This window comes from Hippichthys cyanospilos, chromosome 17, assembly GCF_059441005.1.
Source record: "Hippichthys cyanospilos isolate Australia breed blue-spotted pipefish chromosome 17, RoL_Hcya_1.0, whole genome shotgun sequence".
Lineage (NCBI taxonomy): Eukaryota > Metazoa > Chordata > Actinopteri > Syngnathiformes > Syngnathidae > Hippichthys > Hippichthys cyanospilos.
The window spans coordinates 2,274,042-2,290,446 of NC_142385.1; the positions used below are offsets into that span (position 1 = coordinate 2,274,042).

General features: G+C 39.6%; 1 protein-coding gene across 1 annotated transcript in view; it reads left to right on the forward strand.

The window, feature by feature from the left end:
- The window catches only part of llgl2 (LLGL scribble cell polarity complex component 2), a 65,988-nt gene that overhangs the window by 45,503 nt on the left and 4,080 nt on the right, over positions 1 to 16,405 (forward strand). The window contains exons 18-24 of the mRNA XM_088439332.1: positions 3,060 to 3,207; positions 3,274 to 3,390; positions 5,141 to 5,307; positions 5,622 to 5,886; positions 15,016 to 15,166; positions 15,241 to 15,269; positions 15,428 to 15,475. Coding sequence (XP_088295458.1) covers positions 3,060 to 3,207; positions 3,274 to 3,390; positions 5,141 to 5,307; positions 5,622 to 5,886; positions 15,016 to 15,166; positions 15,241 to 15,269; positions 15,428 to 15,475 — 925 coding nt within the window. The remainder of the gene's footprint in view (positions 1 to 3,059; positions 3,208 to 3,273; positions 3,391 to 5,140; positions 5,308 to 5,621; positions 5,887 to 15,015; positions 15,167 to 15,240; positions 15,270 to 15,427; positions 15,476 to 16,405) is intronic.

Genomic DNA, 16,405 nt, shown 5'->3' on the forward strand with positions numbered 1-16,405 from the left:
ATTCAGATAAAATAGAATGTGTTATTGATAATTGCTATTTAACTACTAAACAGGAGCCGCAGAGCGCAGAATAGATCCAGATCAAGCCATGCACTTGTGAATGCACGGCGCTGCAATTCTTTTGATTCTTCCCCTCGGCATGCATTATCTATTTTTGACCAGCTATTTGGATAAGGAGCACAACAAAAGTTATGAATAAACGAATGTCAGGGAAATTTAAATGACAAACACGCAACGGTATGAGTGAGGAGCCAAGTGCAGGTGAAGGCGTGGCGCCACAGTCTTTTTTAATTTTTTCTTTGCACGTCTTATATATTTTTGACCCGCTATTTCAATATGGTGCACAAAGAAGTTATGAATAAATGAACTTGCAACAGTATGCGTGGGGACAATGGCAAACATGAGTGTGGTGCCACACACTCTTAAGTCCTCAAAAAAATAAATAAATGAATACATCGGGTTGGGCCTGCAAATCAAGTTAATCGTGCTGGGCAAAGTCAGCTTTAATACCCTCGGGCCAGGTCGGTTTGAACTGGATTTTTTAGGCATAAACTATAGTTTATGCAGTCAGCACATGATATGATCCATAAATAAGGTACACCGGATTATAAAGCGCACTGTCAGCTTTAAAAAAAAAAAAAAAAAAAAGAAAATCAGGCTTTATATATGTATGTATGTATATATATATATATATATATATATATATATATATATATATATATATATATATATATATATATATATATATATATATATGTATATATATGTATATATATATATATATGTATGTATATATATATATATATATATATATATGTATATATATATGTGTGTGTATATATATATATATATATATATATATATATATATATATATACATATATACATATACACACACACATATATATATATATATATATATATATATATATATATATATATATATATATATATATGTATACAGTCGGCCCCCGGCTTACGAGCACCCTGATTTACGAACAATTCGCCTTACGAGCGTGGATCAGGGAGAATTTTGTCCTCCGCTTATGAACAAACCTCTCGCCTTACGAGCAATTCGACATGCCGGCCATTGAGTATGTAGAAATGTTCTCGTTAAATTGCATCAATAAAATCAACAGTAGCGACATCATCAATCAACAGTAGCTACTTGTGGCAGTAACGTGAACGCTATTGGTCTTACAACGTCACACTGACTGTCTCACTCACGGTGTCTAAATATATTACCATTTAAGTGTAGTGTTTGTACAGCTAAAGGGAAAAACAGCTGACATGAAATTAAATGTGCCGATTGCAGGACAAAGAATTGTCATTGGTTTAAATGTGTGTTTTTTTTTAAATTAATTGTCAATACATTCCAACCGTTTAGAAAAAAAAGTGTGAATAATTATCAGTCGGTCACGGAGATGCGAATATGCTATTGGTCGATTAAGGTCACCCGGTCTCACTCACGGAGATGCTATTGGCCGGCGTCACACGTCAATCACAGAAATGCCGATATGCTATTGGCCGAACGCCTTTATCTAGCTTGATGGGACAGGATGGAAGGAAGGAGAGAAAATTAGTGAAAAACGGAATGTTGTGAAGACTTTGCAAACTTTATCTGTTAGACATAGCTTCTAAAATTACTAGCAGCGGTAAAGAAAGAAATAAGAGGATGATGTTTTAGTATCTGCGTGATTTGCACCCTGACTGAAAGAGTTACTGTAACACTGTAAGACCAATAGCATATCTATCGCCGTGTTAAATTTGAGCGATGGACTCTGCCCCCCTCTGCTTACACCCAGCTCAAGTCTCGTCGTTTTAAAGGTAAAAGCTATTTATTCATTGTATTTATTATATAATGCAAGTGTACAGCAGATTATGTCACTCAATTTTAATATGTATACAGTGTGTCGTTTTTACTTAAGGCTTCGGCGCGCGTTGCACGCATTCACGAATTAACATGGGTTTGGATTGCCCGCTATACGAGCAATTTGAGATACGAGCGTAGCCGCTGAACGGATTAAGTTCGTAACCCGGGGGCCCACTGTATATATATACACATACATGTGTTCGAATGAATCTACGATAGTGTATGTTTGGATTAAGTCGACAATCAACTGACGCATATTAATTGTCAATTTACCGGTGAGAATTTGTGGTTCTGGTAACACAGCAGGTTACTGTGATACGGATTTTCGCTCGTCCTAAGTTTTTAAACGGCGCGCCACGCCAGTTGCTCCATAGCGAGAGCAGCTGAGCATAATCAGGCTTTTGGGAGGGAGGAGCGGTGGTCTCTTAAAGGGACAGGCACTAAGAAACGGAATTGGCAAGAGCAGGTCTCTTAAAGGGACAGACACCAGGCAACGGATTTGACAAGAGCAGGTCTCTTAAAGGGACTGGACTTTATTTCCCATGGGTTACACAAGAATTCTTGTCCATACGCTATTTGGTAACCTTTATTTTGAAGTCTCACCACATTTGACTGTGTGTTTTAATGTCCTGCAGGGGGGTAATAAGCATTCTCCTGTGTACTCTATTGCTAAAAATCAGCCAAAAGATAAAATGTGCTGTTCAATGATGAGGAATCATGTGGCGTTCTATTCTCTCGATATCTTGTCCCATCCCTCTTAGAGAGTGATGTGACGTTCACAAATGAATTTGGCCTTTTGAATGGCTTTTCACTGTCAAAAATCAGGCTCAAGTCTTTGCAGTGAGCCATTCACCCCCCTTCCACTCCCCACCCAACCCCCACCGACATCCTTAACTTCTAGAGAGCTCATCATATTAGCATATTGGCGACGTACTGTACAGTTCTAAGTGGGTCTGTAGCAAGGGCAAGAAAACTAAAGGCATGCTTGAGGGAGTTATTGAAGGAAGTAGGAGAGCTTTTGTTATTTTTCAAGCAAGTTGCAAGTCATAAAATTAGTGACGAATGTCGACAAGTCCTTCAGATCTTTGTTGACAAGAGTACAAGTCATCACTTGAGCCATTTTCACTGTTAACATGTTCTGTGTTGTGTGTTTTTTGACATTGTTGTTCTCATCATTACATAAAAGCTCCAGGAGGCAAATGCTCGTTTGGAAGCAGAACTGGCCGAGATGGAGTTGGCTCCTGTCCAAAGAAAGATTGAGGCTCGTTCATCCGATGACTCTTTCACTGGTCTGGTTCGGATCCTTTACTTTGCTGACACTTTCCTCTCAGACGGTAAGTCTACACATTCAACATATAATTTGAATACACAAACATTTCTCATCATCTCTTTTCTTGTAGGTTCACAAAGTACACCTTCCCTTTGGGCAGGGACCAATGGGGGTTGTGTATATGTCTTCATACTCCGTCTTCCATCTGTCGAACGTAGGACAGATGAGCTCATCACTGCACACCCTGGTAAGGCGTTATGCCGCATTCAGATGGAGCACGTTGTTTACGCTCTATGCGAGGCGTTTTGTCATGAGGTCAAGATGAAGCTCCCTTTTCACGCAATAGTGAAGATGAAGTTCACTTTTCACGTAACAGTGTCACGCGAAGGGAGGGGAGCGAGCTTGCTGTGCACTTTACAGTGGATCCGGAAAGGAGAGCATTGCTGAGAACTTTCACTTTTCCGGGATGTGGCCGAGCCAATATTTTTTCCGACAGCACCTTCTTCTTTTTTACACTGCGTGTCCCTCGCTTTACGGCAATACTCGTCTACCAAAAAATCCATCGCGTTGACTACAATAGTTGTATTGACTCAATACAAAAATCGTCTGCTCTTCGCGCTCCATCTGAACGCGGCATTAGAGTTGGCGATACAGTGAATTCATAGTAGTCTGTGCACTCTGCAGCACTACAGTTGTGCTATAGTAATGTGATATTAACAATAAAGTTTTACCATATTCTATTGGCATAAGCAAAATGACAAAACTGACATCCCCACCCACTCTCCAACATAGTTCATGGAAAAGAGACGTATTTTACTTCAAACAAATCAATTTAATGGCCATTACCTTAATGGTTACCTACCTAATTCTGAACAGCATGCATTAATCAGACACTTTAAAACAGTGGTGGCAAAGGGTTTCCTTAGCTCATCTAAGCTAATTTTCATCCAAGCTCATCTTGTGAACAGAGGGCCTAATGCAGAAGTACAGTATAGTGGTACTTCGACTTACAAAATTAATTCATTTTTAAGTAATTTTGTAATGTTAAGTTGAGATGGTGCTAGTATGTGTGTGATGATTGTAGAGGGAGAGACACCATTTTAGGACATTTCATTTGTACGTTTTTATTTTACTTCCACAGGAGAAATAATATTTATTTTTTGGGTTTTTTTTGAGCATGTAAGTTTACTTAAATTTTGTTTGGGTCATGCGAAATGGTTCCTATGTGATGTCAGTGCTAATGAAGTACTAACAACGCGAACATTAGCCACGACAACCCAAAATGGTATGTTACATATGTATTTGTTTTAAAGTGAATATGTACAATATTAGCCTTAGCTAATGTCAATTTTATGTTTGTTGGTTCTACAGTGTAAATTGTTGGTGGGAAGTGTGGATGAATTTACCGGTAATCAAAATGAAAAGTGGAAGACCACAATAAACATCAATGCAAGAAACTATTGTCTTGTTTGCGGGCATAGTATGGCTTTTTAATTATAAAAATTATTGCAAACTGTAACAAATGTGGTAGACATCACAGGTTTTGATAATGTATTACATTACAGTTATGTTGGCGCGACCGCTGGTGTTTCATATGCCAACAATGTCGCCTTTCGTGTCTTGAATTTTGTCTCGTTGCTAGAGACAATATTTTTCCGCGAGGTGTTTTATAAGCTGAATTTTTCGTAACAAGAAACGTTCGTTAGTAGCGGTACCACTGTACTTGTTTTAAGGTCGGTTCTTCCAGCCAGATACTTGTAGACCTACTTTTTTGCATCCTTGAAACACAAATTAAGTGATTTGTTGATGTACTTGTGACAGAAGGACTTGGGAACTACTGATTATTAGAGAGGAAAAATCGGCAAATATGTTGCACCAATTCAGTGAATTGACTTGCGATGGCTGAAACTTTTTCAGACGTGATCACCTTATCACAAAATCCTATATGGTCTGACTTGTTTTATTCTGTGTTCTTCCTCTGCTATACTGTCCTGCAGCAAAAGAAATCCAGCTCATGCATCGTGCACCTGTCGTTGGCCTTGTAGTATTGGATGGACACGGTAGTCCTCTCCCAGAGCCGCTGGAGGTAGCCCATGACCTTGCTCGTTCGCCTGATATGCAGGGCTCCCATCATGTTGTTGTTACATCTGAGGAACAGTTCAAGGTGAGATCACACAAAATCATTGAGATTCATATCATTGTTACTGGCCCTGTATTTACCTTAAAATGGATTTATACCAAATCACAATATTGAACGTCACAGCATCCCTCACACAGTTCAGTCATTACATTTGTGAAATGAAAATTGCTTAATGACAGCATTGTGTCAAATTGATGCAGTACATAAGGAATTTAGTCCTTTTTGATAATGTTCACAGAAGTGTCAGATCAGCACTTGTAGCAGGAAAGGAAAATAAGTGAGAAAACACCTCATTAATATTACCTGAACATACAGCAATATAACTATCTTTTATCCAGGTTTTCACTCTTCCTAAAGTCAGTGCCAAGATGAAGCTCAAGCTAACAGCTGTGGATGGCTCCAGAGTACGGCGGGTTGGTGTGGCCTGGTTTGGCAGCTGTCGATCAGAGGATTATGGAGAGAGTGGCCTGGTAGTTTTGACAAATCAAGGCGACCTTCATGTGATATCACTACCAGGGGTGAAGCTTCAGGTGCGTTTCCCCTGTATCCGCAAAGAAGACGTGAGTGGCATTGCTTCCTGTGTCTTCACAAAACATGGCCAAGGTAATTGTATTACAATTTCAATATTTATAAAAGAAAAAATCATTGTAAGCATTATGAATCTGTATTTACTATATCCAGTGATTATTATTTATCACCTTTAAGTGTTTTTTAGAGTGCATATTTACTTGATTGATATGAACATTTCAAAGGCTTGTATTAACCAGGAAATGTAAACGGTTTGATGGTAGATTAATTCTTACAGTACATGAAAAATGGATGAGACTTATGATATTAATGATGAGATGAGAATTAGGGATGAGTAGTCTTCATGCACTTGGCAAAAAGGATGAGATTTATGATTTTAATGAGATGAGGAATGAGTACCATATTTTCCGCACTATAAGGCGCAGCTAAAAGTCTTATTATTTTTTTTTAATTTGATGGTGTGCCTTATAATCCCGTGCGCCTTATATATATATGGACCAATACCAAGCCGCAACAGGTCTCGCAACTACTCTCTTGCGCCATTTTCCTTGTTCGCCGCCACCAAAAAGTGACAGTGCTTGACGGAGATTACGTCACGCAAATTGTTCAATCACATTGCACGGTTCCATCCGAGCTAGTAGGAAGTAGTAGTGTGCAGCGCATGCTGGGATACGTAAAACGTAAAACACTCTAAAATGGCTCCTACTAAGAGACACGCTTACAACGCGGAGTTTAAACTCAAGGCGATTAATCATGCAGTCGAAAACGGGAACAGAGCAGCAGCGAGAGAGTTCAACATTAATGAGGTGATTGTGCGGAATGGAGGAAGCAAGAGGATGAGCTGCGTCAAGTAAGGAAGAGAAAGCAAAGTTTTCGCGGGAAGAAAGCGAGATGGATACAGATCGAGGACAAAATTGAACAGTGGGCTCTCGAACAAAGAGCAGAAAGTAGAAGTTTTCGTACAACCACTCTTCGGATGAAGGCGATAGCGCTAGCACATGAATTAAACATCACTGAATTTAGAGGCGGCACTTCATGGTGTTTTAGATTTATGAAAAAGAAATCTCTCTATCCAAACGCGAACAACTGTTTCACAACAACTGCCAGCTGACTTCCAAGAAAAGATAGACACTTTCCGGACATACTGCAGAACAATGATAACTGGAAAAAAAAATCCGACCAGAGAATATTATCAACATGGACGAGGTTCCACTTACCTTTGACGTTCCCATGAACTGCACTGTGGATAAAACGGGAGCACGTACGGTGAACGTTCGCACCACAGGAAATGAGAAATCCTCCTTCACTGTCTTCCTCGCCTGCCAAGCTAACGGCCAGAAACCTCCGCCTATGGTAATTTTCAAGAGGAAGACTTTGTCAAAAGAAACGTTTCCAGCCGGCGTCGTCATTAAAGCAAACTCGAAGGGATGGATGGACGAAGAAAAGATGAGTGAGTGGTTGAGAGAAATTTACGTGAAGAGACCGGGTGGCTTTTTTCACACAGTAGTCTTTATCCACTTGGCAAAAAAGATGAGACTTAGGATATTAATAATGGGATGAGAATGAGGAATGAATAAGGATAAGTCTCCTTTACAGTTATCGAGGATATTATTTCTCATTATTAATTTTAAGGTTACCATTTAAGTGATTTTATAAATATTGCAGTTTAAATAAGCTGCCTTTCTTAGTGAAAATAAACTTGACTTTTTTTCTAAAATTTATATTTATATTTCTAAAATCACTAATAATTTAAATGTTACCATCTATATTTATACCAATTTGTAATATGTACCGTGTTTTCCGTACTATAAAGGCGCACCCTAAAGCCTTAATTGTTTTTAAAAAGCTAACGGTGCACCTTATAATCCGGTGCGCCTTATATATGGGTCATATAATGTGCTGACTGCTTAAACTATAGTTTATGCCTAAAAAATCCAGTTCGAACCAACCTGGCCTGAGGGTATTAAAGCCCAACTCGGCCCAGCCCAATTAATTAACTTGATTTGTAGGCTCAAACCGATTTTTTTTTTTTTTTTTTTTTTTTTTTTTGAGGCCTCAGAGTGTGTGGCACCACACTCATGCTTGTCTTTTCAATTTCCCTGTCTTTCGTTTATTTGTAACTTCTTGCTGCTCCATATCAAAATAGCAGGTCAAAAGTATGTAATGCATGCCGAGGGAAATTGAAAAATGTAAATGTGCTTTATTTATATAGTGCTTTACAACCACCTAGAGGTGGGCCAAAGTGCTTTACAGTAAAACAAACATACAATTTAAGACATAGAATACGCAATAAAAAAAACATAGAATAAAAGATTTTAAAAAAGAGTCACCACACTACTGAATATTGAAAGCCGTCCTAAATAAATGGGTTTTCAGTATTGATCTGAAGAGGCCCAGGTCCGATAAAGTGCGCAAATTAAGAGGGAGTTTATTCTAGAGTCTGGGAGCAGCCACCGAGAAGGCATGGTCACCCCAGTGCTTGTACTTGGACCTGGGCACTTCCAACACCAGTTGGTTGAATGACCTCAAAGCCCTGGCATGTTCTCGCACAGTTAAAAGCTCAGATAAATATGGTGGGGCAAGGCCATTAAGAGCTTTAAAAACAAAAAAATAAAAGTTTAAACAACTCTAAAATGAACAGGAAGCCAATGGAGGGAATAAATGACTGGGGTGATGTGCTCTCTTCTTTTGGTGTTTGTTAGCAGACGGGCAGCTTCATTATGGACCAGTTGAAGGCGATTAAAGGAATACTGGGAGATGCCAACATACAGAGCGTTACAGTAGTCCAACCTGGAGCTGATAAGAGCATATATTGCTCTCTCCAGGTCGTGACGGCTCAGAATATTTTTTACCTTAGCTAACAGGCGTAATAGGTAAAAACTTGTCTTAACCACATTGTTAACTTGCCTATCAAATTTAAAAACACTATCAAAAATCACACCCAGATTTCTAACAGAAGAATTATAAAAGGAAGACAAGGGGCCAAAGCCAGTCATTGCAGAGTCCCCGAACATAATGCACTCTGTTTTGTCATCATTTAAATATGAATTAAATTAAAATTAAATGTTAATTTGAGCCAACCACTGCTTAATGTCAGCAATACATGCAAGCAGGGAACTTTGTGCATCAACACTATCAGGTTTCAGTGGCAGGTAGATCTGAAGGTCATCTGCATTACGATGAAAAGAAACGTTGCGACTTGCTATAAATGACCTAAGCGGTAACATGTATAAAGAAAACAGCATAGGGCCAAGAATAGAACCTTGTGGGACCCCGCATGAGTGAGCAGCACTGGAGGAGCAGAAGTCACCAATCCTAACAGAGAAGGTTGTATCAGACAGATATGATCTAAACCACTCAAGTACTGAGCCGCAAAAGCCAACATAATGATTGAGGCGAGATAGGAGGGCTGTGTGGTCCACCATGTCAAAGGCAGCAGCGAGTTCTAGTAGTACTAAGACAACAGGACACTTGGCATCAACAGACAGAGCAATATCATTATGTACTTTTAGCAGGGCGGACTCAGTACTGTGACGGGATCTAAACCCTGACTGAAATTTTTCAAAAATAGAGTTGTCTTCCAGAAAGGACCTTAACTGAACAAAGACAACTTTCTCTAACACCTTAGAGAGAAACGGTAAATGTGAGACAGGTCTAAAATTTGCTAAAACTGAGGGGTCCAAATTATGCTTTTTTAAAAGGGGCTCAACTACAGCATGTTTAAAAGCAGCTGGGACAGATCCTAGACTAAGACAGGTGTTTACTAATACTAAAAGTGCAGGCCCAACAGTATTGAAAGCACTCTTTAGTAGTTTAGCAGGAATAACATCCAGAGGACAGTTGGTAGGTTTCAACGATTGAACAATATCTGCCAGTGAGGAGAGAGAAACCAGTTCGAAGTGCTCGAATACAGCAGAGTGACCTGGGACAACAGGCAAATCCTTATGGGATATCTGTTGGTAGCCTCTCTGACCAAGTTCATTTTGTCGACAAAAAAGCAAAGAAAGTTCTCACATGTGGCAGATGAGACATCAGTTACAGTAGAGGTAGGTGGGGTTAAAAAAGAATGAATTGCATTAAATAACACCTGTGACAATGGTTGCTTCTGGAAATAATGTTAGAGAAAAACTGAGATTTTGCCTCCCTCACAGTCCTCTGAAAATCCACAAAAGAGTCTCTGAGAATCTCCAGAGAGTTTGCCCTTCTTCCATCTCCGTTCAGCTTGCCTGTAGCGCTGCCTAGCTGCACGGGTGGTATCATTTATCCATGGATCTGTTCTTGGCTTGGCCAATTTTTGCTTAAAAGGGGCAACGGAGTCCAAAATCTCAGAACAGGTAGTGTGGAAGGCGGACAGAATGTTATCCAGACAAAGGGGGGAGACCAGGCCATTTAAAGCATAAAACTGAGAGCCTCTGAATGCAGCAGAAAATTCATCGACTGTGGAGTAAGTGATGATGCGGCGCTGACGAGACAGAACCAGGGACTTGCTAACTGATGAGGGGGCTTGAGATTAAAAAATAATGGGGAAATGATCTGAGATGACAGTCTCAGAGATCTCACAAATGGAAATTGAGAGCCCAGCAGAAATAATGAGGTCCAGGGTATGCCCAAGATGATGCGTAGGTTTACCCATCAATTGGAATAAATTAAAAGACACCAAAAGCCTTTTAAAATCCATGACAAATTTGTCTGAAGGACAACAGACGTGAACATTAAAATCTCCTCATATCAGGAGTTTATCATATTTTGGGAGACAGTCTGCCAAAAACTCAGTGTCAGGTTCATTTGTCAGACATTTGTAAGAAATTGTACACAAAAAAGGAGACAAGGCAATCTTCCCAACTCATGCATGAGGGGAGCGAAGAGGAACCGGCCAAGGACAATTCTACTGCGCTCTGCCAATCTCTCCGACTCCCCTTACTTTTATTTGTTACAGAGATCCCTAACTACATGAAGGTCCCGGCCCTCAAGGGGCAGGAAAAAACGCAAGTCTATGGCCGGGACCTTGTGTACTTGTCCTTCTATGTGTGAGCATGTGGGTGAGAAACTAATGCATGTATGAAAAAATACGTAGCGAAACATTCTGATAATGCATAGCAAAAACATCGATAAGAGTCACAGGTGTGGGAACGCTCCGACTGGCAGGCTTGAGCGCCCTTCCTTCTGCTTGAAAGAAAACAATGACGAGACAGTTCTTTTCCCACAAACAGTGCACTCATTCTCCCAGCGTACCATCAACATACCTAGCAGTACATCAGCAGTTTATTCATTCATTATTATCATTCAGTATGTGTTTATTCATTCACGCAGCAAAGCATTTCTTCATTGCGAGCATTAATATTTTGTAGCAAATGTATAATCACTATATCTATAATTATTCTAACAATAATTATTCTAACACTCAGAAAACACCTGAATAAAGTCCTTGTTATGTTTGGGAGGGGGATAAACAACAGTGCATAATACAGGACTTGCAAACTCCAACACGAATAATTGTAGCTCAAAAGAGGAATAGGTGTCTGTGGGTAGAAGCCGACATTTAAAACTGTCTTTGAACACAGCAGCGACCCCACCTCCCCGCCTGGCAAGACGAGAGGAGCTGAAGTAGGAACAGCTGGGTGGGAGGAGCTCTGCGACAGCACTGATTTCACCTGGTTTCAGCCAGGTTTCCATCAATAAAAGAAAATCCAAGGAAGAAGAAATAAAAAAGTCATTCAAGATGAAGGTCTTGTTCGCCACGGACCTAGTGTTTAACAGCGCCATGCGGATTAAACACCGGTCGGCTTGTTGGGAAGTATGGCCAATTGGGCGGAGATTCTCCGGCACACATCCCCGACTGCAGATCCTCGCGGCCCGGTGACGGGGGAGTGGATACCCGACCTCTGGAGCAATCGGTAGCAGCCATCGATAGCAGTAGTCCCTGTAGCCTTGCATGCTATAGCTGGCGCTCACTTCTGAGTGCACAAACGATGGACGGGGAGGGTTGAGTCTGGAAGAAGGCAAGTAAGCTCTCACACCACCTCTCTTTCCTCGTTTTCTGCGTTGGTCATTGCGCAGACACCCGCTGGCTGGACGCCATAGGCAGGGTGGAATAGACGCCAATAGTGGCGCCGGTGTCCCTTGTTGTCCACTAAAGTCGCAGATCGGGAGTTTGTCCACGAAATCACGTATATTTAAAAGGGTCAGACGATCATACACCATGAGACATTATGAACAAAAAACGCTATAAACAGGACAATACACAGAGAAGGTAGCAGAGGTAGACGGCCAGCCACACACAACGGCGCCATCTTTCTCCAAAAAAGACGGTGGCACCGCGCGTTCACCTGCGCTTGACTCTTCACTCATACCGTTTCATGTTTGTCGTTTAAATTTTCCTGACTTTTGTTTATTCGTAACTTCTTGCTGCTCCATATCGGAATAGCAGGTCAAAAATATGCAATGCATGCCGAGGGAAAATGAAAAAGACGGCGGCACCGCGCGTTCACCTGCGCTTGACTCTTCACTCATACTGTTTCATGTTTGTCGTTTAAATGTTCCTGACATTCGTTTATTCGTAACTTCTTTGTGCTCCATACCAAAATAGCGGGTCAAAAATATTTAATGCATGCCGAGGAAAAAATTAAAAAGAGGGCGGCGCCACGCTTTCACCTGCGCTTGGCTCCTAACTCATACATTTGCATGTTTGTCGTTTAAATTTCCCTGACATTCGTTTATTCATAATTCCTTTGTGCTCCATATCGAAATAGCGGGTCAAAAATATTTAATTCATGCCGAGGAAAAAATTGAAAAAGACGGCGGCGCCGCGCGTTCACCTGCGCTTGGCTCCTCACTCATACCGTTGCATGTTTGTAGTTTAAATTTCCCTTTGTGCTCCATATCGAAATAGCGGGTCAAAAATATATAATGGATGCTGAGGGAAAATGAAAAATGTAAATGTAAATGTGCTTTATTTATATAGCGCTTTACAAAGTGCTTGATCTGGATCATTTATGCGCTCTGCGGCTCCTGTTTATAGTTAAATAGCAATTACCAATAACCCATTCTCTGTTTTATCTGAATTTTTTAAAATAACAAATATTCCTTAGTATAATATCGTTATAACACTTATATTGTATGAATAAAGTTTAGATTCTACAGATAAAGTTTGATGACTTTGCTGATTGTTTTTAATACATTTGTGTGTAAACTGTGCCACACGTTCAGCTCACAAATTTATGCATACGCTTGGTTAGTCAATGAGACCCATTGACGCTAAATATAAAGCCAGAGTTACAATGGAATGATTTTGGTTAGAAAACAAATATTGATTTGTTAGAATGGCCCCATCAAAGTCCAAACCTAAGTCCTGTTGAGAATCCGTGGCAAGATAAAGAAATAAATATTTGCTGATGCTGTCCATTGATTCTGTCTCATCTTAAACTTTTTCGCAAAGAATGTTGGGCAAAAATTTGAGTGCTGAAAAGCTGGTAAAGACAAATGGACTATTCTGCCGGTATTGTGTACAGTGTGCAAAGAGTTCATATGCATTTACTAAAGTGTTTTTTGTCGATATCATCCTTTGCTTCTGGACTTAGATTTTTTTTTAAGTGAATTTTTAAAAATAAAACCATATTTAATACAATGTGTTTCATAGTAGTGATGTCAATATAGTATACAACAAAGGCTCGAAATAAGCTGTCATTAAGAAGCTGAGTATTTAATTTGCCATCATGAGGCAATAATAGAATAAAAATTGAATAAATTGAACAGGTGTGTGGAGGTTTTATAGTCTGACAGAATGGCGCTAAGGTCAAAACTATTTTTCTGAAAGATTGTGATGAACCCATTTACAAGCGAGCAAGTAAGCAGACAGAGTTATAGCAATTCTGGTGCCTCTCTAGAGACCATGACGTACAGATAACATCATGATACAAATAAAACTCATTTGCACTTTTTACTATCAATATAACACATTTTCCTTATTTAATACACCACTGTAATAAAGTAATCAGAGTCCTTCTCGCTCCCAAAGTAGTTCTGCTCCAATGCACGTAATATTCAGGTTTGAAAAGAGATAACCACTGGTCTTATTCTGGCTTTCATATTTCGGGTTTTGTGGGTTTTTTTATTGACAAAAGTAATTACATTTTGGTGAGGGTTTTTTTTTCGTGTTGATAGTGACAAGATGAACTTTTTAAAAATTGGAACAGCTTAAATAGGTTAAAAAAAATGCAGAAAGTCTGTTTTTTGATGGTAATGTTAACGGGCAAAAAATAGTTTTTAGTAGAGAATTTTTGGTATTAATAATTATCATCCGAACAGTTCAATGTTGCAATAGTTGGAATGATTCAAAAAAGTAGAAATGAGAAGAAAAACAGAAAATCTGAGTTAAAAAATGTGTTGAATATTTTTGTGGTATTATAAAAGGAGCTACGTGTAACATAAGCCTTGGTGTGAAGGCCTCAGCCTTCACACAATAATACCAGTATCAAAACAGTACTGTTTAAAACAGCAAAACTTGCAGTCAGTCTTATGTTGCGGCATTGCTGTTGCTAGCTGCTTAATATTGCAAAAAAAAAGTTGTACAATAACTTTTTAAAAGAAGTACCGTATTTTCCGCACTATAAGGCGCACGAAAAGCCTTATTTTTTTTTTTTTAAACTGATGATGCGCCTTATATATGGATTAATATTGGGATTCGTAGATGGGGAATGACCTGATAAAGTAAGCTTTACCTGTTTCTTTTGTGTGTTCAAAGTTGAACAAGGTTCGTCATATTGACATTGAGTTATTTTGCTATTGAGAGTTTAGAATTATTGAGTTATTATTGTTATAACTTTGAGCATTACTATATTGTGATTGCACTGGAGGAAAAAATTCCTGATATAAATGTTGCACTACATGTTATACCTTGCTGTTAAAAGATAAACTGTCACGGAAATACTAATAAAATAAAACATAGTACAGTTGTTTATTCATTTTGGGAGTGAATAGAGTTGTCAGAAAGCTGGTTTGTAATCTACTAATAAAGTTTGACAGCTTCTATTGTTGCGACTTATGACGCGGTATGCCTTATATATGGAAAACGTTTTAAAATATGTAATTAATGGGGGGTGCCCCTTATTTCCACTGCGTCTCATAATGCGGAAAATACGGTCATCAGTAAGGCAACTATTTTACTTTTTCAAGGTAACAGCCAACGCTTCTCCTGGCTCTCCACAGGCTTCTACTTGATCTCTCCCTCTGAGTTTGAGCGCTTCTCACTTTCCAGTCGCTTCCTCGTGGAGCCTTGCTGTCTTGTGGAAGTTCCACTTTCTTCAGGCACCTCGATTCCAAGCACAACAAAGCCAGATGGCTCTTTATCTGCCCTCAGGTTTGGTTGATCATTTAATTTAAAAATTGATGCCAGCCCTGACCTTTTTTGTCTTTTCCAATATGAACCTCTAGAGACCCCAGCCAAGAAGTTGAGGATTCAGGTAAAACACAGGCTTTTTGCCCACAGTACAGCACCAGGCTTAAAATGCATGTGCTTTTTTAACTCGCATCCATTGAAATGCCCTTGCTCTTTTCTTCATGGCCTCCCTCTCTCACTGCTGCAGCTTGTTGTGCTAATTTTTTTACTACTGTGTTCCAGATATTTCCCCTAGGCATGTTATGGAGCATGCTTTGCTGAATGATGAGCGTGAGTAAAACTATATATGTACAGTATACATAGTATTTGTACAGTATATACAGTACTCTTGCTATTAAAACAAATCTTTAAAATCAATTATCCTATGCGAGTAATTGCCAATTTTTGTGATCAACACATACTTTTATCGTCCTGCCCTAATATATCTATACTTATTTATTTCATTTATTTTAACAATTGTTTGATTTTTGTTTTGTCACTGTTTTCTGTAAAGCACCTTGTTAGTGCAGCTGCTGTAGTAAAAGCGCTGGTGTTCCCTCAACCCCCCCGCGCAATAGGCGAACTTCTGCGAAATTGAGGTTGACTTGTGCTATTTATCTTTTTGGGGGTTTAGGCCTTTATTAAGACTTTATGACACAATTCTAGTTCTGTTACGCTGGGGGTGTTAAATTTATAGACCGCGGGGGTGGATTCTATCTGCAAGGAGGTTTGATCCAGCCTGCAAATTTGACAAAAGAAAGCATTGGGAAGATGTTACGAAATGTGCTGTAATGGAATTACAAGTGAAACTTCTGCCTCTCCCTGTTATCATGTTTGGTCAACTAAAAGCTCCACTTTAGGTCAACGTCCGAAAGCTGTCCGAGGGCAGCACCGGCAGCTTCTTCCGTAAACATGCTAAGCACGGTCGTCGCCTGCTCAATGTGCATGCGGGACAGTTTTGGGCTGTTTAGCGTTCAAACTCACACAGAGGTCACATTTATTTGTAAATAATATTTGGAAACGTGAACAACCTTACAAAAAAAAAATCTGATTTCACAAAAATATCAGAATTGAGCATTAAGCACTACAGCAGTGGTTCTTAACCCGGGTTCGATCGAACCCTAGGGTTTCGGTGAGTCGGTCTCAGGGGTTCGGTGCAGAGTTTTTTTTGTTTTTCTTTCCCTCCGCTGCAGAGGTCCACTCCTCAGTCTAGTCTGCAGT